Source organism: Moschus berezovskii, chromosome 15 (assembly GCF_049115385.1).
Source record: "Moschus berezovskii isolate FMDL1 chromosome 15, NW_MosBer_1.0, whole genome shotgun sequence".
NCBI lineage: Eukaryota > Metazoa > Chordata > Mammalia > Artiodactyla > Moschidae > Moschus > Moschus berezovskii.
In genome coordinates, this window is record NC_142474.1 from 30029323 (window position 1) to 30055284 (window position 25962).

General features: G+C 55.7%; 1 protein-coding gene across 3 annotated transcripts; it reads right to left on the bottom strand.

The window, feature by feature from the left end:
* Positions 1–6088: 6088 nt before the first annotated feature.
* YTHDF1 (YTH N6-methyladenosine RNA binding protein F1) lies at positions 6089–18999 on the bottom strand. 3 transcript variants are annotated; one of them, XM_055433536.2, is made up of 5 exons: positions 18646–18999; positions 18386–18410; positions 17294–17373; positions 10243–11763; positions 6089–7352 (listed from the first exon to the last, which is right to left on the bottom strand). In XM_055433536.2, the coding sequence occupies exons 1-5, from the start codon at positions 18670–18672 to the stop codon at positions 7326–7328; spliced, it is 1680 nt and encodes a 559-aa protein (XP_055289511.1). In that variant the 5' UTR covers positions 18673–18999; the 3' UTR covers positions 6089–7325. The 3 variants fall into 3 exon arrangements, with proteins under 3 accessions (XP_055289511.1, XP_055289520.1, XP_055289501.1); XM_055433545.2 differs by lacking the exon at positions 18386–18410; XM_055433526.2 differs by lacking the exons at positions 18386–18410; positions 18646–18999 and adding an exon at positions 18165–18352.
* Positions 19000–25962: the final 6963 nt, after the last annotated feature.

Genomic DNA, 25962 nt, shown 5'->3' on the forward strand with positions numbered 1-25962 from the left:
CACAAAACACACACACACACACACACACACACACACACACACGGTCTGCGCGCGCACACACACACACACACACACAGTCAGGACAGGCTGCTCCACAAAACACACACACACACACACACACACGGTCTGTGCACACACACACACACACAGTCTGCGTGCACACACACACACACACAGAGTCTGCGCCCAGTCCCTTGCAGATGCTGGGACTTACCACATGAGGGCGCCTCTGCAGCAGAATCCTGGAGCGTGTGAGAGCGGAGGGGTGCACCTTGATGCTTTCCTTTCGTCATTCAACAAACATTTCCGAGTCCGTTGTGGGGGACCAGGTCACAAGTGCCATCAAGGTCTGGGATGGGACCCTGATGGGTAGAGAGGGAACCCGATAGGAGCTGAGTCTGGAACAGACAGAGCAAGAGCCTCTTGATAACAGCAGGCAGGAAGTCGGCCCCTCAGTCATCGGCCACGACCAGTCTCAGGCCTCACTGAATTCTTTCACCTCTCTGCGCCTTGATTTCCTCATCTGTGGCTGGAGGGTGAGCTCAGACACGTTCACCCAGTAAATCATCACCACCACCATAACAATCACCACCACTGTCATCTCCACCATCCCACCATCAGGATCAGCATCATCACCATCAGGGCCCTCACAGGACGAGGTCGTTCAAATGCCCTCTGGCTTGTCCTGTTTTCCATCCTTGGAAGCAGCGGGGGTGGATGAGTGGAATGAAGATGCAGACCCATGGGAACTGTGGCTACCCAGAGGTCACCCATGGCCACTCATAGCACCTGAAAGACCCACGTGCTCCTAGGAGAGTGGCCGCATGCTGAGGACACAGGAGAGGCGGTGACAGGGTGACTCAAAGAGCTGAGAGTTGAGTGGTGCCGTGTGGGGCTCTCAGAGACAGGTCGCTGGGTGTGACGCTCGGGTCCCTGACCCCACACAGGACAGCCCTCACCAGGCCATGGAGGCCGCCACCTTCACTGCCCAGGCAGCCCCAGGCTCAGCTGACCCTTGGACAATCTCCAATGTCCTTTCCCCACCATCCTTCAAAATGTCAGGAAAGATCCCTGTCCTGGCACCCAGATTGCATCTTCCCAACCACGTCACTCCCAGAGAAGTACAGACCCCACTGCGGGCACACGGCCTGCCTCCTGGTTTAGAACGCACAGGGGCTATCCCTCTCAGAGCTTGCCTGTCTAAAGGTCACAGATGATGTCCCAGAGCCCACGGAAGGCCCATTCCCAGGGATGACGTCCCAGAGCCCACGGAAGGCCCATTCCCAGGTAAGCCCCACTTCCCCTCACACAGACTACCTGCCCAGCTGGAGGGTCAGGCAGGATTCCTGACAAGCCACCCTTGCCCATCTTGAACCACTGTCACCTTTACAACTAGCCATCGGTGTGGCCAGGGCCCATGTGCTTGTGCAGGGGTGTGGATTTGTATGTGTTCATGTCTGTGTGTGTGTGTTTGTAATGGGTTACATGTATGCTCACAATCGGGCACAGGTATTTGCTCATGCACATATCCATGTCTGTATGTCTGGTGGTGTGCACATGTGTGCATGCAGGTGTGTGTGTGTACAGAGCACAGAGGGCAGCTTGAGGGTTGGAAAGAAGCAGGGCCTTGTGGATTCCCAGGTGCTCTAAATGGAAAGCGCTTCCACTCTCCCCACCCACTAGATGGCCCTCAGGCCTCAGCTCTGACCTGGCCGCCCCAGGGGAGGTGCTGTTTGCAGTCATTTCCTTATTCCCTCCAGCTCCTGAAGCTAAGCTGGCCAACCCTAGAATCCCTCACTGGCAGCCAGAGAGGCCAGATCAGGACCTGTCCAGGGCTTCTGGGGTCTGTCTACCTTCCTCTCCAGCCAGGCTCTGCCTTCTAGGCCTGGTAGGGCCTCCCCACAGCCCCGCCCCCACCCCATCCTGGTGCCGCCAGGCCATGCCCTTCCACAGTCTGTGGCAGAAAAGCTGTGGCTGGAGGCGAGAGTGAAGCCAGCTCCAGGCCATCCCCTCCTGGGGCCCCCAGCCTTGGGCAGGGGGAGGGGTTGGATGGGCCCAGTCCTGAGCTTTGCTGCCCTCAACTGCCCAGGAGGAAGGCACCGGCGGGGACTGTCCCAGGAAGACCAGGCAGAGCTGTGTGTTTTCTGGCAGCACCTGCATTTACACCCCACCCCCCACCACCAGCACCCCCAACTCCATTGCCAGCACCCCCACCTCTTGTGCAGCTGGGACCTGGAGAACTAGGAAGTCCCCCTGTGGCTGGGCCCCACCCCTGGCTCTCCCTGTCCACCCTACCAGCATTCCCCCGTCTGCTTACCATCCAGATGTGCTCTGTGACCCCTGGGGGCCCCAGGGGTAGAGACTGTGTCAACAAGCTTTGAAGGAGGCCAGTGACCAGAGCTCCAGAGGCTGGCTGAATTCCAGGTTCCAGTGACTGCAGGGCTTGGGGACAGTGGGAGGCCCTGGGCACTTGCATGAAAGGACATGTCCACTCCACAGGGTGACACCATTCATGTGTCTGCACCAGGCGTGCACTTGGGCAGGAAGGAGCCCGGACGTCACTGGGAGAGGTGACCAGGGTAAAGGGCTCCATTCAGCAAAAACGGGCGAGTCACAGGCCCTGGCCCCTCCCTGGAAACTGTACTTCTGGTGGGACTGACCCAGGGCTCAGGCATGAAGCATGGGGCCTCACCTACCAGGGCCACATCGGAACCTTCGATGCAACTGTCTTCACAGTGGGTACGGGAGGGGAGAGGCTGCCCAGCCTGCTGCCATGGTGGGGCACCAAGGGCAGTCATCACTCAGGACCCCTTGGATGATGGGCCTCCTACAGAGCTGACGGCCAGTCTCACATGAGCAAGGGGACACTGCGGCTCATCCTCCAGTGGGATGGGCTCTGCTGAGCACCTGCTGGCCCACCCTGGACCCTTGACCCTCCCTCTGCCAGCAGGGAGCCCTCCCTTTGCATGGCCCTGGGACAGCAACTGCCAGAGGAGGCCACTGTGGGGCCGACCACCCAGGGAAGTCTGTGAGATGAGCCGGAGGGGTAGGAGCTGGGGGTGGGGTGGGAGGTCATCATCCACAGCAATGGCAGGGGGAGGCCCGGCCAGGAAGCACCCCCTCCTCCCCCAAGATGCTGCAAAGGACACTGTTGTGTTGACAACCAAACTGGGCCCAGCTGTATCCACTCACTGATGCCTGATGTGCTACAGCCCAACACACGAGGGCATCAGCTGAGAGCTCCACACAGACCTCCCATGGGGTGAGAACAGACACACACAAACTGTGCACACATGCAACACACATATACAGCAATACCTACCTGTACATACACAAGCATGCATCTACTGCACATATCTACACACAGATACATGCATCACACACCTACACACATACAACACAGTCTACCTGTATACACACACAGCCCACACATACCTACACTACAACACATACCTATAAACACACGTATACACCATGAACGCACACGCAACCATACGTGTGTGTATATGTGCTGAGGCGCTTCAGTCATGTCCAACTCTTTGCAAGCCCATGGACTGTAGCCCTCCAGGCTCCTCTGTCCATGGGGATTCTCCAGGCAAGAATATTGGAGTGGATTGCATGCCCTCCTCCAGGGATCTTCCCCAACCCAGGGATGGATGCCCCATCTCCTGCATTGCAGGTAAATTCTTTACGCCTGAGCCACCAGGCAAGCCCAACCCTACATGTACATATGACATATACACACAACACATACCTATACACACACACATAATACATACCTATGTACATACAGCCTTCCACACACATATGCAGCATACATGCACACACACAACACACATACACATACAAGACAGGCACACCTGTCTACAACACACACGTGTATGACACATCCATGCAAACGCAGCAAGCAAATGACCAAGGAAGTGGGGCAAAACACTACCAACAAGCAAATCTGGGTAAAAGATGTCCTCTGTTCTCTTCTCGCAGATTCTCTGTAAACTTGACATTATTTCCAAATTAAAAGTTGGAGATTATTTCCAAATTAAAAGTTTGAGAGCAAAGAATGTGGCTTCCTCGCCAGCCCCGCACCGGTCCCAGCCCCCAGGAATGTGCCTTTCTGTGCAGCCTTCTCAACCAGAAGCCAGGGCTCCTCTCACAGCACCCGGTACCTCCCCATCTCCAGGTGCCTGAGCCCTGTCCCAAGGGCTGGCAGGTCCCCCGAAATAGCAAAGGGGAGTAAGGCCCTCCCCTGCCCCATGGAGCAGCTCTGCCCTGGGACCCAGATGTCTGGGGGCTCATCGAGTCCATCCTCCTGACCGCTCTACCTAGACTGAGAAATAGTACTTGCTCCCCCTCAGTCTCTCCCACCAAACCAGGGGTGGGGCTGGCCACATCTGCCCTGGTGATGGCCAAGGCCACCACTATCCCAATCCAGGCAAACTCTCCCAAGACAGAGGGACTGCTGAGGGTGTCCTCCTCCCTGGTGGAGGTGGCAGCAGAGCTGACACGTGGTGGGGAGGGGCGCTGCCTGGGCTGGACACCGCCTCTGGACACTTGCCCACAGCACTGTACCTTGGGTCCCCAGCCTGTCAGGCCCCTGCCAGGGAGGGTCCCCCTTCTCCCCTCCACCTACAGAAGTCCCTGATTTCCAAGCCAGTTAAGCGGGGCTGGGGTGACATGGCCCTATGCTCACAGCAGGGGCCACCCACCAGCCCCTCATCTCCCTTCCCCTCCCAGACCCCCAAGGGCATGCAGCCTTGTCACATGAGAAACCATCACCCAGACTGGCAGCCGGCTAAAGTCTAGTGGTCCATGCTGGAGGTCCAGCCATCCTGTTCCTGTACCCTCCTCCCAGCTCCACACCCGCTGGGACCCTCACCCCATGTCACCACAGGGACAGCGTGTCAAGCACCTGGTTGCTCAGAGTTGCCCTCAGGAAGACCCCCACCAGGGGTCTGAGCTTGACACTGCGTCCAAGTAGCACTAACCCTGCACTGGCTGCCCGGCGAAGAGGGATCCCCTCCACCTCCCCACACCCTCCGCTAGGGGCCTTTCCAGAAATAAGAACACCGTCCACCAGTGATGGCTCAGCTGGAAAACGTTCCCCACAGGATCCATCCAGTCACTGGAGTGAAGATGGGTGGGACAGTTGCTCCAATTCCTTTACAACACGCTGGTTTCAGGAAAAAAGTTGATCGTGCAAATTTCAAGTGACTCCAGGATACGGGAGGAACCAGCATGTGTGTGTGTGTGTGTGTGTACAGGCGGAGTAACCAGCATGTGTATGTGTGGGAGGCCAATTTGCACACAGGGCCCAGGAGCCCAAGGGGCTTTGCTGGCTGCTGGCCTTGAATCCGGATCTCATCTCAGCTGAGCTCTTGCTTCAGCTCAGCTCTTGCCTCCCCATCCTGGAGATCTTGGACGGCAAGAGGCCAGAGGGGCAGTAACCCGCCAAGGGAGAAGCCACCGGCAGGCTGAGCTCTCTGCAGACCAGTCTGTAAGGATGGGGTCTGCAGTCAGACCCTCCAAGGAAACCTCTGGAGCCGGAGGGACCGCGTGGAGCACACCGGGAAGATGAAACCCATCATGGAACTCCCGCATGGTAGGCTTCTGGGTGGACAGAGGGACTAGGCAGGCTGACGAGCTGGGTATGAGGGGACAGCTGACAAGCAGCAACCCTTTGAAAGCAGGATGGGACATGGTGATCTGCACATCCCCGCAACCCCTCCCACACCTGCATATGTTGCCCTTCTTGGCACGTTCAATCCCAAGTGTCCGCAAAGCCAGCAGGGTCGGGGGGGACACCCTCAGAGCCAGACAGAAGCCGATCCTGCCCTGGCCTCTGCCACTGACTGGCAGGAGCAGGCAGACACCCTGGCACAGTATGGCCATTGGCACATCACTCACCGACCGTGTGCTGAGCCAAGAACCGTATGCTCTCTGAGGCTGCCCGACGACCGAGCAAACGTGAGACATGGCAGCAGGTGTGGGGGACACACGGGCCTCTGGAAAGTTGAGTTAACTGGCTCTGCAGTTAAAACGTTAACTGGTAGGGGACAGGTGAAGAATGAAGTGACAGAAGACTTGCTAAACGGGTATTGTTTATTAAGGCTTGTATTCTTCTAGAGAAAGTCATCCGATGTCGTCCGAGACTCCGCACAGGCGGTAACGGTTCAAAGAAAGTGACACGTTCTAAATACAAGTCTAAATAAAACAGTTTGCACTGTGACTCGGAGGGCCTGTCGAGCACACAGTTTTCAGAAGCACCTGCGCTCTGCATGGGAGGCCCTCTGCACGAATTGTGCGCGGTGAGTGTGAGGCAGGCGTGCACACCACGTTCATGCTCTAACTCCCATGGCGAGTTCTTCGGTGGCCCCTCATTCCACAAAACATGACAGCAAATTAAGTTTCTAAAAGATTTTTTTGTTTTACCCATTCAACAGGATAAAAGAAACTATAGACCCCACACACTGAACTTTACAACGGCAGCATCATCCATCACACCCCTCTGGACTACCAGATCTCATGTTTAAAGCTCAGTATTATTGGTATAAAAATGTGAAACAGCTCGAGGACTCTCCAGTGAAGAAAAGGGGGAAGTAAAATGGTCTGCACACAGAAGGAACCCCTCTGCGCCCGGCCTGTGGTCACTTCCGACCAGGAATGCAGCACACCCCAGGTGCACACGGAGGCAGGTGCTCCAAGGAGAGAGCAGGTTCACCAAACTTTTTGAAAAACTGAAATTTATCCTTCTGCCTAGTAGATGTCAAATGGGCAGATGAGCATCTCAGACAGATAACAGAAGAAATGGCAAAGCCGCCGAACAAGTCGGTCATCAGCCTGTGGACTTCAGCATCCCGAAGGGAAGCAACTTTAAAACACAACACGCAAAATGGCAGACATCTCACGGTGTCTTATGTTCAGTATTAACGCAAAAGGAGTGAGAAACAAAAGGTCTCCCACAAAGATGTTAAAGGACTGTGAATGTAAGAACAGGAGCATAATGTTCCCCCAAATAATAAACCTTTGGGATGAATTAGGTTTTTGTTTTTAAGGATATTTACATTTCGCGTTAGGTCAGTGTGATTGATAAGCTGACAAAAACATAGTCCTTTATTAGTGAGTTCTACAATACTATATGATACATAGAAAAAATACAAATGAATGCAGATGCATCTGGGCGAAAATAAACTACAAAGGACATAAAGATGTGAGCAGGCGAGCACTGCATGAGGCCAGCAGAGCCGCCGCCGGGAGACAGCACCAGGCACATGCCCTCCAGCCGCACAGCCCCACGTCAGACGGCACGAGAGCCTGCTGTACCCTCACTGCTTGCTTCGACTCTGCCGTTCCTGTAAGGAAAGGAGAGAGTATAACACACGGGCCACCGCGCACACAGACAACCTGCCTCCAAGTCCAGGTGCTGCGGCCAGATCTGGACCCTGCTCCTCGCTTGGCCACCACCCACAGCAGCTCCAAGCTTCGGGGTCCTGGCCACTTGGGCCGGGCACCTGATAACCGCCGACATGTGGTGACACCTGGGCAGGGAAGGCTCCTCTGGCCAGTTTGCTTCCTACTGCCCACAGGACCACCTTTCCCAGGGCAGGTGTGTGAACAGCCTGTGAACACAGCTCCAGTCCTCCACATCCCCACGTCTGCCCACCTGCTGAAAGCCATCTCAGCCTCTCCTTATGATATGCCACTGCCCGTCTCGATAGGATGAAGCTGGGAAAGGACCCTGCTGGGCAGAGGCTGGTCGATGACACAACACCCAAACAATCAAAAGTCACTACACATGTACAGTATAATGCAGTAAAAATACTCTCTTTTGCTAAAACCGACCTCATGTACTTCAGGTTAACAAGACCCCAATTCCCTGGTCCTCCATGTCATCACCCAGGGCTGGTCAACCTCAGGAGCACCTGCCGTACTTTTCATACTGTCCCCTTGTCCCGAAAAAGCCCCAAAGTATGTGGGTGAGCAGGCAGGCTGGTGGACAGCTACGACTCCAGGAATTAACTGTGCCTCCCCACCCTGAACTCTGACCTGGAAACACTAGGAGTTGTATGTCCTGCACCCTCCTAGAAAGAGCCCAGCTCCTGCCCCTCCTGGACAGTAAGGCCGGCTCTCTTCCAAGTTCAAAGTGGCTGTGGCTGAAGTGCTGCTGACGAGGGCAGGCTCCTGGCACAGCCCCGACTCCCTCCAACCATGACAGCGACCACCACCTTCAGACTGGAACAGCCCCGTCTCAGAGCAAGCCCAGCAGAGGCCAACCGCCTGCCTCCTTAGCAGAGGCCCAATCCTGACCCTCCATCTCTGCCCGGTTTTCCATGGAGTCGCTATGTCTGCAGAGCTGACCGCAGGCTGCAGCCAGTCTGGTCGTATGAGGAGCTCTCCAGCTTGATTCTGTCACTTAAAACCTGCACTATTTTAAGCACCGTAGGGAGTGGCCATCACTAGATTTAGAGCCAGCCTGCTTTCAGATGGACAGCTGAGGTGCAGGACAGCGGCACACCTACCAAGTGGCAAGTGCATCTTACCTTTCAACACAACACATCTCTAAGCATCACAATCATTTCAAACCCCAGCTGATAAACAAAAAGACTTTCTGAGAATCTCCAGGGTGGGCTTCCTGGTGGTGGCGGCCCCACCAGCAAGCTCAGAGGTTAGGAGGGAGCTGCTTCCACCCTCATCTCGGTCACGTCTTTTTTAAGGACACACCCAAATCCTGCCAGGAAATCAGCGCCAGCTGCCAACTCCAGAAGGAACCACAGGGACAAGTGTCCTGGTAGACGTTGTGGGGCTGAGACAAGACCCACCCACACTCTTCCACAACCCACAGAGCCCAAGAGAGGCCTGAGATCTCTCTAGGACGGCAACAGGTTGGGATTCCAAGACATGAATTAACCTAGCACTGACCCCTGTGGACAAAGGTGGCTGGCTCATGGTGCCTGCTTCTGCAGTACCCCTGCCCCAGGGGGAGGGACAGCCCAGGGAAGTCTCCCAGCAAAGCCAGAGGACAGCCCTGCTAAGGAGGCTCCCACAGGAACAGCTGGAAGCCATGGGCCCCGCGGGTCTGGGCTCGGGTGACTCCTCTGTCTACCTGTTCCCGACATGCAAGCGCATCACCATGAGGCAAGTTCCAGGTCGGGGTACCTCACACACCCACCAGGGCAGGGTAAAAGTCTACCGCTCAGCTCATTACAACCATCAGAACCAAGGGCCACAGTGCGTGAGACACACGCGCAGAGCCAGCATCTGGTCACCAGGGGCCTCAAGTCTCGTTAGCAAGACCTACATCCTATCCAGGCAAATTCAGCACCTCCGCGTTTCATTTTATACCCATTTCACACTAACTGAAAATAAACAAGACATCTCTTTTCCGCCCCAAAGAGACAGTGGGACCAACCTGTTTCCAAAGCTTTGTGGGTGGTCAGTCTGTGTAACTTCCAAACTGCTACCAGCACTGTGCTCCCTCCATATCCCATTCACAAGCCTTTCTGTCAGAAAACACTCAGGACACTGACTTTCCAGATGGGCAAACCTTTACTCTTTTTTAAATAAAAAACATGGAAGACTATAAAAAGTTGAAAACCCACCTATTATCAACTGATATTTCATGAAAAAAAAAACACATTTTAATACCAAAGCAGCAGGAAGAATCTCAGGCTCAACTCTTAACAAAATGGCTCTACCAAGTGTGTCACAGTGTCCCTTTCCTCCCCATTTCGGGCCAGTCTCCCACCAAGCAGACTCTCCCCATGCACTGCCACAGGAGGCGGGACCCGCTCGGAAACCAGTTCAAGGGTCTTCTGTTGTGCTTCCAGACACACACACTCAGTTATGAACTGTCTGCTCCCCAGTCTCCCCTGCCCACTGCTTACTAGATGGAGCAGATTCAAATTTCCAGAAACTGCAGCATCCTGGGTTTTTAAGACAGAAGAAATAAGCAGCCACTTCTAGACTGGAGTGTCCCCACTGCTGAGGGCCACGCCCAGTTGCACCTTAGTGGGAGCATCTGGCCCAGCAGCCTCGCCCGTCCACCCTGGGGCCACAGAACTCTATTTCTGAGTGTTCCGGGCTGGACACAGACTGGGAAGCCCTGTTCTACTGCGTCACCCAGGTCCTCTACAACGGAGTCTGCAACCCAGTGTTTCTGAACAATTGGCAAGGACCCAGGTGCTGTGGCAACAGCTGTTCAATGTCCGTGTTGGGCCAGGGACCCCGCCCAGCCAGGCTCACCTTACGCACCACCTCCTCCTCCTCCTGGCGCCTCTCATAGTGTGAGAAGTCGTCGAAGATGGAGGTGCTGTGCCTGTAGGAGGCGATGATCCGCAGCACCTGCCGCGCCTTCTCCAGGGGTACCTCCTGGGTGTCGCGTGAGTTGGTGACCGGCTTGTTGTCGTTGTTTTCCAGCCGGATGTGCCGCAGCTGGCTGTTGGGCACGTCCTTCACGAAGATCCACTTCACGTCGAACTTGCCCTTCCATTTGTCCTGGGACCAGACCCCGGCACTGGTGCCGTAGTCCACAGGCGACTTCATCTCGGCCACCCCGCAGAAATGGCCGCTGCCATTGACGCTGAAGAGCAGGTAGACGGGCCCCTTGCTGCCCAGGGCACGGAAGGCACTGTCCAGGCGCCGGTTGCCATGCTCTGTGCTACACCATAGCGAGTACTTGATAGAGCGGTGCACATCATCCTCCGAGTAGCTCTTGATGATGAACACGCGCCCACTCTTCAGGTTCCAGTCAAACTCCTTGGGGTTGTAGCAGTGGGCGGCTTTCAGTTTTTCTAGGACAGGGTGGGACTCTGCGCTCGGGGTCGTACTGGGCTGGGTGCTGCCGGGGGAGTTACTGTCGCTGCTGGGGCCCCCGGTCTGCCCGAATGCCGCATTTCTGCTGCGAGGGGCAACCCAGCGGGTCTGGGGCAGCTGCTGAGGGCCCGTGTGCTGTGGTGGGGCCGGAAGGGGAGGTTGGGCGGGAAGAGGCTGCATGGCCGGCTGGGGCTGGGGGGCCGCCGAGGAGGCGGGCACCTGCTGGGGGGCCAGGGCTTTGGGCACAGGCCCCTTGTTGTCCCAAGTACCAATGTCCATGTTATGTTTAATAGGTGGTGGGGGCAGCGCCCCCCCGATAGCAGGCCCACTCTTGGCCTTCATTTTCGGCTGTGGTTTGGCAGGTTTGCTGGCAATGGCAGCCCATGAGGTCGGCTTCGACACCGGCAACGGTACACTCGTCCCACCGTTGCCAGAAAGGATGCCTGTCATGGCCACACTGCTGACGACCGACCCTACCGTCTTAACCGCAGAGGTGGTGACGTCCCCAATCTTCAGGCCCACCATGCCCTGCTCCAGGCTGTTCATTCCCGGTGCTTTGTTGAGAGTATCACCATGAAAGCCTGTCTGTCCGTCCACAATCGTGCCACCCAACGAGCTCGGCGGGTAGGTGTAGCTGTTCCCGTAGGCTGAACTCTGAGCCTGCTGACCCTGAGACCCACTCGTCCCCCAGGCCGAGAAGGCAGGGTTTTCGGGGAAGAAATTAAACCTGTGCTGGTAGATGTTGCTCCCCAGTCCCCCAGGCTGCCCGAAAACGGCATCGTGCACAAAGTGGTGGTCTCCGTTACTGAGCTGTCCGTAGGTGGTGAGGTAGGGGATTGGAGGGTCCCCTCCAGTAGACCACGGTGCCTCGTTGAGGGAATAGGGGAATCCGATGGATGGCGGGTAATAGCTAGACAGGTAGGGGTCGGCCATGGAGGGGTAACTGTTACTCTGCGGAAACAAGCAAGGGAAAAGTTAGGGTGTGACATAGCAGAGATGCTGCTACGCCGAGCACATCCGCTTCAGTTCAGGTGTGAGCAGCACTGACTCTGCACAATGAGAGCCAGGCAGGACACAGAGGGTAAACACCCAGACAACCCACATGGCCACCCAAACACTCAGTACCACTTGTCACGATCATGACTCAAGTCAGGAGACACCCCCGCCCCGCCACTCCACTTTTAAGAGTGACCACTCACAGGAAGCAGCCTGAGGAGGTCTCTGTCCGACAGCAGTTACGCTGGAGCAGGACACACGCACAGGGTGACACAGCGCTTGAGAGGCAGCAGCCAGGACGCTCGCTGATGACTCGCCCGGACGGAAGCCTCCCCACTCTCAAGCCTCAGGACTCCTGCCCCTGTCAAGGGCCGCCCCAGAGACCCCACCACAGGCTTTTCTTGACATCTGCCTGGACCCCCAACCCTGAGCCCAAAGAGGTCTGGCCCCCTCAGTCTCCACTGTTTCCTGGGCAGGCTCTCAGAAGGGACCCAGCTATGGGGGATGGGCAAGTCTCCACAGCGTCTCCACATGCCAGGGTCCCCTTTACTGGGAGAGCTGGGCTCCGAACCAGCCCTGCCTGACCCCTGCTGACACTGTCTGTCCCCACAGGACCACGGGGCACAAGCAGGCTGTGTGCAGTGACCTCCAGCACTGGGAACCGCATATATTTTCATTCCCATCTCACTGGCAGCCCAGTCCCACATCAGCCAGATCTCCCTCCAAACTCTGAGAGCGAAGCTGCAGAGTAACAGGTGAAGCTGCTGGGATCAGCAGGGAACCTGCAGCATCCTCCTCGCTGTGGTCTGCATCCCCTCCCCACAAAGATGGGGCTCGAGGCCTTCCGTACGTGGTGCTGAGGCCAACTGTCCAGGCTCCACGTCACAGGGCAACTGAGCTGTGCTCACTCCGTGAGCCGGGCTGCAGGGCCAACCAGGGTTTAGGCTGCTCGTGATCACCCCAGCCCCTCGGAAGCCTGCCTGACCGCGGCCTTGGGCTCTACAGACACGCTCCCCAGCTGGGCTCCTGAGACAGCAAACACGCTGTCTGCTTAGAGAGCCATGCAACCCAGGTCAGGAGGCTCAAGCTTACCTGCCAGGGACATGGGTGCAGAGACCAAAGGTATAAAACAAACTGCCCACTTCCTCTGAGCACACTAACACCTCTGTACAGCTATATATCATGGGTCTAGTCAAAGGAGCACAGAACAAACTCTCAAGGAGGACTCAGGTAAAACCACCCTGACAACTGCTTTCACACATGAGACGTCTAATTATAGCCTCTGTATAATTTAGGGCCTCAAAAAAGGAAGGCTGACAGGTCTTCAAGGCAGAATTAGTCCAGTGATGGTAGAAAAAACACCCCCATGTGTTGGACTCTTGGGCACCTCCTTGTGACCAAACCTAAAGTGATAAACAAAATGGACACTCCAAACAGTATAAACTCAGAGTCATTGTCAGCCAGCCCCAGGCGACCTTAAAACCCAAACAGTAAAACACAATAAACCCATAAATTAATTCTACAATTAAGATTTATTTTATACTTAAAACTTAACCACGTTAGGAAAAAGAGTCTCTCATTTTCAATGTCAATGACCAGAATCACCTGTTTAAAAGTTGAAATGCTTGATCCCTACATCCATTTTGCTGAGAAGAAAGAAATTCTGAAATTACTCAAATGCTTTAAGTTTCACAAACAATACAGTGACTCAACCATTACAGTGACCAAAAGAAGGGACTGGAGGGGGAACAGAAAGGAGCCTCCAGAAGCCCAAGACACACACACCTGTGGAGCATGTTGAGGAGCATTCACATGGGGACAAGCCAGCTCGACCTTGCAGGATGGTGTGTGAGAAACAGCAGACATGAGGTCTCGAGGTGATGCCACGCTGATCCCACAGGTAGAGGGACACCCCCCAGCACTTGAGGGGCTCTGCCCACATCTCATCAGAGGACACGACCAACGGCAAAGCTTTTGAAAAGGTTCCCAAATGGGTTTAAACTGACTACCAATGAATCAGCACTAGAACTTGAAACAAGTAAGTTTACACAACATCCTTTTCTTAGGAGGTGAATGCTTCTCATTATACCCAGAACAACTGAATTATTCAAGAGGAAAAGCGAAAAAGGTGACTTTCCCCCTTTCTGTCAGCATCAACATGAGCAGGGATGCTGCTGAGTCTGCCAACAACCAGATGCTCGAGTGAAGACGCTGAGCCCCGGGGCCCCTTCCATCCACACACTTGGCCCTCAGTCAGCCGGCAGCACTCACACCAAACTCAGAGGCACTGTCTCCAAAACTCTGAGCAGCAATTTTCTGGGTCCTTTCAGTCTTTCCTTACCTTTCAGAGGTAAATACAGAGAACTGGAAAGCAGGAAGGCCCTGAGGAGGGCAAAGTCAGGACAATCTGGTAGCCCCAGAAAGTGAAAGTTGCTCAGTCGTGTCCAACTCTTTGGGACCCCATGGACTACATAGTCCATGGCATTCTCCAGGACAGAATACTGGAGTGGGTAGCTGTTCCCTTCTCCAGGGGATCTGCCTAACCCAGGGAGTGAACCCAGGTCTCCCACACTGCAGGCAGATTCTTTACCAGCTTAGCCACCAGGGAAGCCCAAGTATACTGGAGTGGATAGCCTATCCCTTCTCCAGTGAATCTTCCTGACCCAGGAACTGAACCGGGGTCTCCTGCATTACAGGCAGACTCTTTACCAGCTGAGCTACCAGGGAATCCCCAGGGCCCCACCCAAAGCCTCGCACCCTCGCCCCTGGGCCCCCTACCCCAGCCCCGCTGTCCTCCCCCATGCTTTCTCTACCCTCATCATTTCCAAAATACTGACTGATGAGTATTTCAAGTCACAGAAGCAGATCCAGAGCTGCTACATAAGCATGCTCCTTGAGGCCGCTAGGAAGAAAAACACACCAGAAGCAGGGACCCTGGGCCTTTCTGAGGAAGGCAGACCTACCAAGTCACCTAACTGACAGGTGTGCTTTTAAATGTTTTCCAAATCATTTGAAGCCTTAAGGCTTCACAAACCAGAAAACCAGTGTCTCCAACTGGCTACTGCACACCACGTCTGGGTTAAAAAAAGGTAAGAAAGCACCACAGGCTGATGGATATGCCCACAACCTCCACCTTAGCAACAGCTCCACAGGTGCATATGTGTAAGGGAAAGGTCACATAGAAAACTGCCTTCCTTAAACACATACAGCTCATCTCATGTCAACAATAGCTCAGTAAAGACTGAGCGCATAGACGGGCAGTGGGCACTCACTGCTCCCGGCCACACCGATCACCACTCAGGCCTCCTCACTAGCAGCCTGGAGGGATACAGCAGCAGAGCCCACATCTAGAGGAGGGACTTTTGATGGCATCACAGCCCTGGTGAAGAGAGGAGTGGCACACACAGGACCCATGGACCCTGCTGCACGCTTGGAGAGAAGTCTCACCCCTCAGTCCACAGCCTGGCTCTGCCACTGGGCTTAGCAGAGACTCTCTGGCCCTCACAGTCTGTGTCCCTAATATGAAAAGGCCAGGAAAACTAGGATCTAAGAGCCCTCCTGAGTGGCATGCTTCCTACACAATTGGGCATTTCTGGACAGTCTACTTTCAATCAAGAGTTTTCTCAACAGTCCCTCTTAAGTGATGTGCTGTCTAGTCATCTTGCTGAGAACTGCACATCTTAACACGCAGAATGAAGGAGCTATTTTTTAAGTGTCCACTGACAGCACCAACCTACCCCAGTCTTTCCAAATGGCCTCCCCAGAGTAAGACAGCTGGGAGTACTCCACTGACATCAGAGTCACCTACTCAAACATCCCTGGTGGTCCAGTGATTAAGAATCCACCTGCCAATGCAGGGAACATAGGTTCACTCCCTGCTCTGGGAAGATCCCACATGCCACAGAGCAATGAAGCCCGTGCACTGCAACTACTGAGCCTGTGCTCCAGAGCCCGGGAGCCACAACCACTGAGCCCATGCGCTGTAACTACTGAAGCCTTCTCATCCTAGAGCCGTGCTCCATAATAAGAGAAACCACCGCAACGAGAAGCCCACACACCGCAACAAAGAGTAGCCCCTGCTTGCTGCAACCAGAGAAAAGCCCACATGCAGCAATGAAGATGACCCAGAGCGATCAAAAATAAAACTTTAAAAAAAGAAAATCATCTACTCCTTTTTAAAACATCCTACCTTATGAAAATTTGTTTCAAGTGAAGCAACCTCCTCTCCCGATATTTTTTATTAAAATGTAATACATAACACTGCTGGAGCAAATCATGCAAGAGAAGTAAGTTTAAGTCCGCTCAACTTCCTGCCACACCTCTGGCTGAGAGGCCATCACCGAGCAGTCCCTTGTCCTGCTGAGAGGAGGGGTGGGTTCTCGGGGATGGGATGGGATGGGATGGGATGGGGTGGGATGGGGTGGGGTGGGGTGGGGTGTGTGTGGCCCTCAGCCTCTGTCCTGCCAAGTGGAGCAGGAAAGAGCAGAATGGAGAAAAGCCCAAAGACACTCCAGAGAAGAGCAGACAAGCAAGGAAACAGGCAGCCCAACTTCATTCCACAGGAAAGAGGCAGAGCCTCATTTTATTCTAAAACAAACATACACTATGCACTTTAAAAGTGGCAGATGTTTTGTTTAAACTTGAACTCAAAACTGACCTAGTGGTTTTAAACAGGACAACACAGCCCCCTAGAAGACACCTGTTACATTTCTGGTTGTCACACGGGATGGCATGCAGATACTAATGACATTTCATAGATGCAGGCCCAGGAGGCTCCTAAACATCCTTCAGTGTGCAAGACGGCCCCCCAAACAGAGAGCACATCAATCCACAATCCCCTTACGGCCAAGGCTAAGAAAACAATACCTAAGAGAATGGATGGCTACAACCCATTAAGTACTGCCTTGAGCTCTAAGGGCACCCTGTAGTCTTACCCTGCTCACAACTGTCAGGAGTCACCTCTTCAACTGTCTAGAGAAAAGTAAGCGAGCACAGAGAGGGCAAGCCATCAAGAAGGTGTCACAGTCAGCAAGAGCGTGAAGAACCCAAAGATGGAGCCTCCAGAGTCCTGCTCTAGCTGCTCCTAGACCAAATTTCCAATTGCTCAGAGCTAAAAAAAAAAAAAAAAAAGTCACTGGAAAGCTTCAGAGAACTAAGTGCCGCTCCACTTTGTCAAACGCAATGCCATAGTTGACCCAGCAACGCTGAGACCAACCAACTAGAATGCTGCATGCCTGCCAGCCCTGGTGGGACGTCATCTCCTCCAGAGAGAAGACCAACTTCACTGTGCTCAAGCCCCACCTTCGATGTGACGCTGCTCTTCAAAACAAGCCTTTGTCAGCTTTTTACTTTACCTCTAGAACGTTATGGTCTGCATCTCTGTTGTTCAGGATGATAAAGTCAGAAATACAGTAGTAAAGGTGTATTTACTTTTTCAAAGCTCAGTTGAACTAAATCCAAACATGTTATAAAAAGATAAACTCACCTGGTTTGACTGTCCAGAAAGGTAGGGCTCAAAGTCATTGTCATGAATGGTATCCTTCTGATGCAAAGAACCATTTTGTACTGCAAGAGAATTTACAATATATTACCTGTGAATTCTTAAAACACTGCTTTTAATCATGAAAAGTGGAAAAATTCAAGTTTATGTCCATCAACTTCTAGAAATTGCTTTTACTTTAAAAATGGACACAGACATTCAGAATTGATACACAGCTAATTAGAAAAGTGATACAAAACTTTCAATAACTTAGGTTACAATTTTTATGACAATTAATTGGAATTTAGTAGACACTAACAAAACAGAAGTACAGATGAGATAATGCCAGGAACTCATAACCTGGTTTTGGTAAAGGTGATGCATTCGAAGGTCTTTGTATGCCCAGCGAGGAGTGGGGAGTGAGGCTGGGAAGCTGTAACTGGACGTCTCTGAACTATTATCTGGCTGCACTCTTACTTTCCACTGTCACCACACTCAGCCAGGAAAGGAGGGGAAGGTAAAGAAGTGCTGGGCCTTCTCCAATCTCCAAACGTGATAACCCTATTTGGTTACACCCGAGGCACACACACCCCGGTTCAAAATAGTCTATGGAGTAAACATGAAGCGTCACCAGTTTTCCCAGGAGTGAGTTCTGGGGGTGGACCCCAAGCCAAACTATCCCAAGAGATTACAAGACACTCAAAAGACAGAGGCTTGAACTACTGGGGTAAGGCGCCAGAGTACAGGACCAAGGGCCAGCCCCACGCCTGGGGTCACGGACAGGAGGGTCGCTCAGCCCCTGGCCTCCTTCCCTTCCCCCCCACGACCCTGCGGAAAGAGGGAACGACGGAATTACTCTCCCCGTCGATTTACTTACTTCTTGAAAAGTCCCTGTTTTTGACCTGATTCGTCTCCCCCAGTATCAAAATCCGAAGTTTTCTCTCCCCGAAGCTGAGAGAGAAAAACTCCGCGGTCCTGGCCGCCGCTTCGGAGATCTCTCTCTCCCCCATACACGTGCACCGGGTCTCGGCGAGCGCCGCCCCCTCCGCTCCCGGGCCCCTCCGCCCCGGTCCCTGGCTGCCGTCCGACTTCGCTCACCTTTATTATCTTGTCCTTTTGTTCTCTGATTCGCCGCAGGCCGGACAAGCGAACGGACAGCACCCGGGAAGAAGAAACACAACTTATCCACGAGAACCCCTCCCGGCGGGCGGCGCGCTCCGACCCGAACCGGTCCGTGGCCCCAGACAACGGCGCTCCGGCCCCGTGACCCCACCCCGACCCCGCGACCCCGACCCCGGCCCCGCGAGCGGCCCCCGCAACCCCGCCGCCCGGCTCCGCGACCCCGGTCCCGCCACTACCTGGGGGTCCACGCTGGTGGCCGACATGCTTCATGAACAGCCGGCGCGGCGCGGGGCCAGGGCGCCCGCCGGCTCGGGCTTCCCCGCGAGGCCGGGCCTGTCACCCGAGCTCTCGCGGCCCCGGGCCCGCCGCCTCCTCCCCGGGCGCCGGCCGGCCGGGCGGCGGCGGCGGCGGCTGCCGGACGCGCGGGCCGCTCGTGAGTAGGCACGAGGCGGCAGGCGGGACGGGACGCACTGACTAGGCGCCGACTCCAATGGCGGCGGCGGCAGGGGTAGCGGCGGGGGTAGCGGCGGCGACGGTGGCGGCGGCGACAGCGGCAGCGGCGGCGGCGGGGACCAGGCGGCGCGACGTCAGCTAGCGCGGGGCAGGCCGGGAGGTCGACGGGCAGCCACGCGCCGCGCCTGCGCGCTGCCCTCCAGCGGGACGGATCTCGCGCCCTGGTCCCAGTCTTGCGCGGCGGGATGGGGCGAGCCCCGGCAGTCACGTGGGCATGTCCTGGAGCGCAGCGGGCCCAGCCCCGCAGGTGTGCACGTGTCTGGCCTCGCTCCCGCTGCCACAGCGGTGGCAATGATGCTGCGGCTGCACGGCGCGTGCCGGCACAGGTTGGCGCAGATTGTGAGCCCGGTGGCACCCCCCCGCGCTTGTCCCTCAGGTGTGAAGAAGAGCAATCCGCGAGTGCGAGCATCCACCGAAAGCCACTTTCAGCGGGCTGCAGTCCGCTCTACCCCACAGCCCGCCCTAAACGCCCGGCCAACAACCCTCGAAGGGGAGCCCAGGCTCTGAGGTTAGCGGTCCTCCGGGTGGCTGCTCCTGGACTTCTGCAGGCTCTGTTCCCGTGGCGCCCTGGGCTCGGGCCTCCTGAGATCGCCGCCTAGCGAGCGCTCTCTTGGGTCTCCTTGGGGCTCCCCAGTTTATAACCATTTTGCAGTTAGATTCTTGACCTCTAATTTCACAACAGGGAGGAAAACAGTTCAGCGCTGCACTTTGCTCTAGTCCAAGACCCGCTCAGGGCATTAGAGTCTCTATTCGCGGAATGGAGAGACCCTTTCTGCCCTCCTTCCTGAAGGGACATCGCTTCCCACTTATCACTCACTCCCACCTATCCCACACCAGGCCCCCATCCTGGACGCCTAGCGGGCCTCCCAACCCCTGTGGCCCTGTTTCAACATGGCTTCCAGGTGGGTCTCTTCTTTTCCAGCTCTGGCATTTGTAACGTCTTCCCAAAGCCTAAATCTGCTGAAGGTGAAAGGCCTGGAATGCTGGCTCTCCCACCTTCTGGTGGCTCCAAGTGTCCCTGGCTCTCTGCGTGTGTCTCACACGAGCATCTCCCTGTGTTGTGTCTCTGAAACTTCCTCTTCCTATGAGGTAACTGTCATTGGATTTAGGGCCACTTGGTGGCTCAGAGGTTAAAGCGTCTGCCTGCAATGCGGGAGATCTGGGTTCGATCCCTGGGTTGGGAAGATCCCCTGGAGAAGGAAATGGCAACCCACTCTAGTATTCTTGCCTGGAGAATCCCATGGACGGAGGAACCTGGTGGGCTACAGTCCATGGGGTTGCAAAGAGTCGGACACGACTGAGCGACCTCACTCACAATCCAGTGTGACCTCATCTTAGCTTCACTGTATTTGCACAGACCCTATTTTCAAATAAGGCCATACTCACAGGTATCCAATGGACAGGAGTCTGGGGGTTCACTGTTCAGCCAGGACAGGGATCACAAATAACGTCAACTGAAACATTTGAGGTGCTCAACAGAGGCTGAGCCGTGGAAGGATTGGCCCCTGAAACTACAGGCCTCGGGTGGTGCAGCCACACCAGCCTGCTGGCCAGGGAAGAGGCAGGCAGGATCTGAGAGCCACAACTGGACCTACCCCAGACTGCCACCCAGCCAGCTGAGAAATCCGGTAGTGGTCCTCACTGATGTTGGGGGGTGGGGTAGCGTGAGGATCTCCCAGAGCAGGAAGCACAGGGTCCTCAGAGGCCCAATGTAAAGATTCTGTGGGCCCAGCATAGGGCTGAGGCCCCCTAGACCAGCCCTGAGGGGAAGCCTTTTCCTCTGGCAAACCAGCGGACACAGGAAGGATGGAGTCACGGAGTCTGGAGCTGGGCTTCCTGTTCCTGGTCAGGCCATAAATGGAGTGGGAGAAACTGTCCCAGCTCCTGGCACAGGGAGAGGATGTGGGGGCCTCAAGTGGTGATGACCAGCTCAGGCTCTGGAGCAGACCGGGACCTCTGGGGAGAGGGTGGCCTGACCCCAGGATCTGTGCTGGAACCAGCCAGCTCTCCCCACTGCCCAGAACACTCTGCTCCTGCTCTCCCCCACCTGACCCCTGGTCACCCTTCAGCTTCGGGGAGGAGCCACGTCCATGCAGGCACGTGACTCAGGGGTTTCCTGCCAGGAGGTCCAGCAGAGAGAACCCACCATACACTGGCCCCCTCCCAGGCACCCCCTCCCTGCCATTCCCAACTGGGATGGGATTGTCTAAATGTTTGTACAAATGATTTTAAAAGGTTTGATTTTCTATTTATTTCAAAGGCACATAAGCCCATGGTTAAAAGCCTCACCTAGAACTTCCTCAGCAGTCCAGTGGTTAGGACTCAGTTCTTTCACTGCTGTAGCCCTGGGTTTTGATCCCTGATGGGGGGAACTAAGATCCCACAAGACACATGACACTGCCAAAAGCAAACACACCTTATCTGTGTGCTCAAAGGAACAAGGTGGGAGGCAGGCCTTTCTAGCCTTGCTGACCCTGATGCACATGCACACCTGTGCAGGGACACCTAGAAGGAGGTCCTGCAGGCAGGATCACTGGGTCAAAGGGCACCTATATTGGCCACCTGCATGGTATCAGAACTGGCAGGTCACCCCCAGAAGAGGCCTGTGGATTCACCAGCAGGTAGACCTTCCCCCAACTGGGGGTGGGGCCTTAAGGGTATAGGCCCTGTTTGCTGCAGCAAACAGCCCCACTGGGGTTGGACAGAACTCACCCAACAGCTGGCCTCCTGGGGCCTGCAAACAAAGATACCCATTCACCCGAGGGGTGATGGAGGTGCCTGTGCTGGTATCGGCCACTCCCCGGTCCCCTTCTCACCTAAACTTGGGGCTCATGGCCTCCTTCCAGAAACCTCCTCCTCTGTACTTTCTCTGGGGCTGCTGCATACCTCCTAAACCTGCTCTTCCTGCTCCTGGCTCCAGAGGAAACTTGACGAGCCTCCTGTGATTTACAGAACATCTTTGAAACGGCCTCTCTTCAAATGTCTCATTTGGTCACTAATTCCCTAAGTGTTAACTGAGCACAACTAGTGTGATGCATTTGTGGGGCTCTGGGGATAGAAGCAGTCCTTCCACCTTGCCACCCCACCCCCTCGTGGGGGATGCCTCACAGCCTGCAAAGTGTTGATTGCTTGACTGTTCATTGAGGGGAATGCTCAAGAGCAGAGATGGTGACCCATGACACAGAGGAGAGCGAGATGGGGGTAAACAGAGCACCTTGGACCAGAGCTGAGATGGAGCCAGGAGGGGTGACTGCCTGGGGTCTGTCCCTGAATGGACTCAGGACAGGCAGACACTCACCAGCCAGGACTGGGAGTCAGGGCACAGAACTGGCTGCCCACTCACTGGAAGACGAGCTCCCACAGTCTGGGTCATGCCCCTGCCCACTGCTGAGTGCTGGGAAGACAGCTTGGCATAGGAGAGATGCACAATCTAACAGGTGGAGAGCAAATAAGTGAGATAGAAGTGGTTCTAGCTTCCTGGAGCCACCAAGCCTCCCAGAAGCTAAAGCTTGCCCAGGCCATGCAGCTAATCTGTGGCTGGCTGGAGGCAACCCTGGCCTCTTCCCCTGGGTGGCGTCTGAGCTCCAGTTGGTCAAGGGCCTCAGCAGCAAACCATCATCTGGTGTGGTGTGGGGCCCGGACATCTCTCAGGTGTGAGAGCAGGATTAACCCTATGGGGTGGTTGATATAACAGCAGGGAATATGTTGCTCTGCAGCGTCATCCCAACTCAGGAGGCATCAACCTTGGCAGTGAGGTGATGCAGGCAAGCTCCCAGTCCTGTGGGGCTGCCATAGTGCTGGGCAAAACCTGGGCCCTTGTTTCAAAAGCCAGAAGAGCCTTCCCTCCCCTCTGCCGTCTCTCTGTGACCCACAGTGGTATTTATTATTTATTATCTGCTGTTTAATGTCGGGGGAGCTCACAGAGGGGACACAGACCCTGGTACACACCTGGGGCTCATCCCTGTTAGTCAGTGTCCCTCTGTGTTCACCCCATCAGCCCCCCAGAGGCAAGGGGAAGTGATGGTCACTGGTGGGGGGACAGGGGAGTGGGCAGCCGAGAATTGGTCCTAGAGGAAGGGCTGTTGGGAGACCCCAAGTCCCCACATGTGCCCCTGTGTCCCAGTGGATGGCACTTGGTTGGTGTTCAGTTGCCAAGTTGTGTCTGACTCTTCAGGACCCCATGCACTGCAGCACGCCAGGCTTCTCCATCCTTCGCCGTCTTCTAGAGTTTGCCCAAGTTGATGTCCATTGAATTGGTGATACCATCCAACCATCTCATCCTCTGTTGCCCTCTTCTCTTTCTGCCTTTAATCTTTCCCAGCATTAGGGTTTCTCCAATGAACCAGCTCTTCACATCAGGTGTCCAAAGGATTGGAGCTTCAGCTTCAGCATCAGTCCTTCCAAAGAGTATTCAGGGTTGATTTCATTTGACTCGTTTGATTTCCTTGCCTTCCACGGGACTCTCAAGAGTTTTCTTCAGCATCACAGTTCGAAAGCATCAATCAGATGGCACTTTACAAAGCATATATTCAAAGACAGAAGTATTAAGACTGTCAAGATGGTGACCACAGAGCTTCAACCCCCAAGCGCCAACTCTTCTCAGTGTGGGCCAAATGCTTGAGGCCCCAGGACACCATGAGGACTGTCTACTAGAGGTCAACGGAGATCAGGGACCATGGGAGTAGTGTGGCCACAAAACGAGGGGAGAGGCAGCGCCAGGAGAAGAAGCCGAGGGCCGGTGTGACAAGACATAGCGAGACACATCAAGGGTTGCGGGTGGGCTGGGCGCCTGGGGAGGGCAGGCAGCTGGGGCAGGAGTGAGGGGCCTGGGGAAGGACTGGCACCAGGGGGGGTCCTAGGGGCAGGGGAGGAGAATCGCGCTGGACAGACAGCCCTCCTGTGTGAGAAAGGACGCCCACAGCCTACAGCAATTGTCCTGGGATAGAGAAATCCCTCTGCACAGCTCTCCAGACGTCTCATCACCCCCTCTGCCTAGCGGCATATCCTGCTAAAATTCTGGGGAGTTCCGCCCCCCGCCCTCCCTTTGTTTGAGGGTGGGCACCTCAGCTGGTCCCATCGCCAGCCCAGTATAGCGGCTGGGCCCCCTTACAAGAGATGCCTCTCTGGCGGCTGAGCTGTGAGCGCAGGAGCTGTCGGTGGTCACTCACTGGACGTTCCGGACTCCGCCTTTCCCTACCCTGGGCGGCGCCTCAGTCCACGCCCTCCCCGACCCTATCCGGCGCCGGGCCTCCCAGCTCAGGTTCAGGGGCACCCGGGCTTGGGGAAAGGGCAGGAACGAGTCAGGCTCAGCTGTGCTGGGTCCTCTTCAGAGACAAGCCGGTCGTTCTGCCCAGGCCTGGGGACGCGCGCGCCCAGGAAACCGACTGATTGCACAAGCCCAGGCGTGCGGACTGGGGCGCCTAGGCAGCCTCGAAGCTGTGGTCCAGACAGCCGCTCGCGGGCGGGGCCCACCTCAGCCAGCGGGGAGAAGCGCGGGACTAGGCTGGCGGCCCTGGCGCTCGCTTTCTTCGAAGGCCCCCCTGCTGGCGGCTTGCGGCTCTGCCCGCGACTCTCGCCGCAGGCCTGGAGTCACTGGAGACTGGCCCGGCTGCTGCTGCGGTTGCACAAGCTCCAAGGCCTCCGAGCAGGGGTGCCCGGGCCAGGACCCCGCAGAAGCACTCCCAACATCTGCGCCTTGCCCACCCCCTCTGGCTGCTTTCTGCATTGACCCCCAAATAAAGCTCTTCCACCCCAGTCTTGGTTCAGGGTCTGCTCTGGGGGGCTCCACCCCAGCCTCAGGTGTTAGGTAGGTTAGTGCACAGCACCCTTTCCTAAAGGTGAGTTTAAAAAGCAGTCCTCCACCCTCTCCCTCCCCCTCCCTCCCCCCTCCCCTCTCCCCCCACCCTGTCCTCCACAAAGAGTCGGGTCTCAGGTGGGGCATGCCCCACCATGTGGGGTCTGTCTACAGAGGCTCTGAGACTGAGTGTAGGTGGGGAAGGTATGGCCCAGCCCCAGGCCCCCAGCCCATGCCTGCTCTGTTGTGCTTGTCTGGTTCTCTGTGGTCACCTGGAGTTCTGGCTCTGTGGTTCTGTGGCCACAGGTTGGGTGGGAAAGGTAGGGGCCTCTGCCCAGGCCTCCAGCCCACACCTCCTCTGCCGTATTTGCCTGGTACCCTGTGGTCACCTGGAGTTCTGGCTCTGTGGCCACAGGTCAGGTGGTGCCTGGGCCAGCCAGGTTCCCAGACCCTCGAGTCAGGAACTCATTGAGTCTTTTCTCAGCCAGGAGAGAGGTGGGGTAGGGTGGGTTTGCAGAGATGGGCCCCCAATCCTCTTTCCCAAAGGAGTCTGTGATGCCCCTAGCCAGGTTAGCAGGCCCAGCATCCCATCACTGTCTCCTGGGAACTCAGGAGCCTGGAGGGAAGCCCAAGGCCTGGACCTGACTGAGCTTGACGAGCACCCTCCCCTGCTTGGTGCTGACTCAGGTCTGGGCCTTGGAAGCCTCATTCCAGGGGAATAAGTCCAGTAGGTCTACCCACCACCCACGTAACCCTGGTCCCCACCATCTCGAAGGAAAGCCAGAGCACATTCGAATAGCTGCATGGACTTTTCGGTGTAAGTTTTCTCAGGTGGGCGTGTGGCTCTCGGGGAGACAGGTGCTATGATGATGCTGGTCTGGTTGCCACCATTCTTGCCTGGCCTTCTCAGGCCAGGCCCCATCAAGGTGGGGGGACCCCTAAACTGGGGATATTCCTCTCCAACTCCAGCTGGTTCTGAATCTTTTGAGGAGAGTAGGGATGTGGTCTGACACTGGGAGCAAATTGTATGGGGTCTTGGATCATCTCTGGGCTCCTGTCTCTAAACAGTTTGGGATGACCTACCTGCCCTCTCCCTTCCAGCATCATCCTGCTTGGGGAGATTTCATTGTAAAGAAGTGAAATGCCCCCCCAAGACCGTCAGGGGAGCCATCCAAGGCATCAGCCGATACTCGTTCATGTTTAAAAACTGACATACAAAAATAAAAAAAGAAGCCAAAACCAAAAA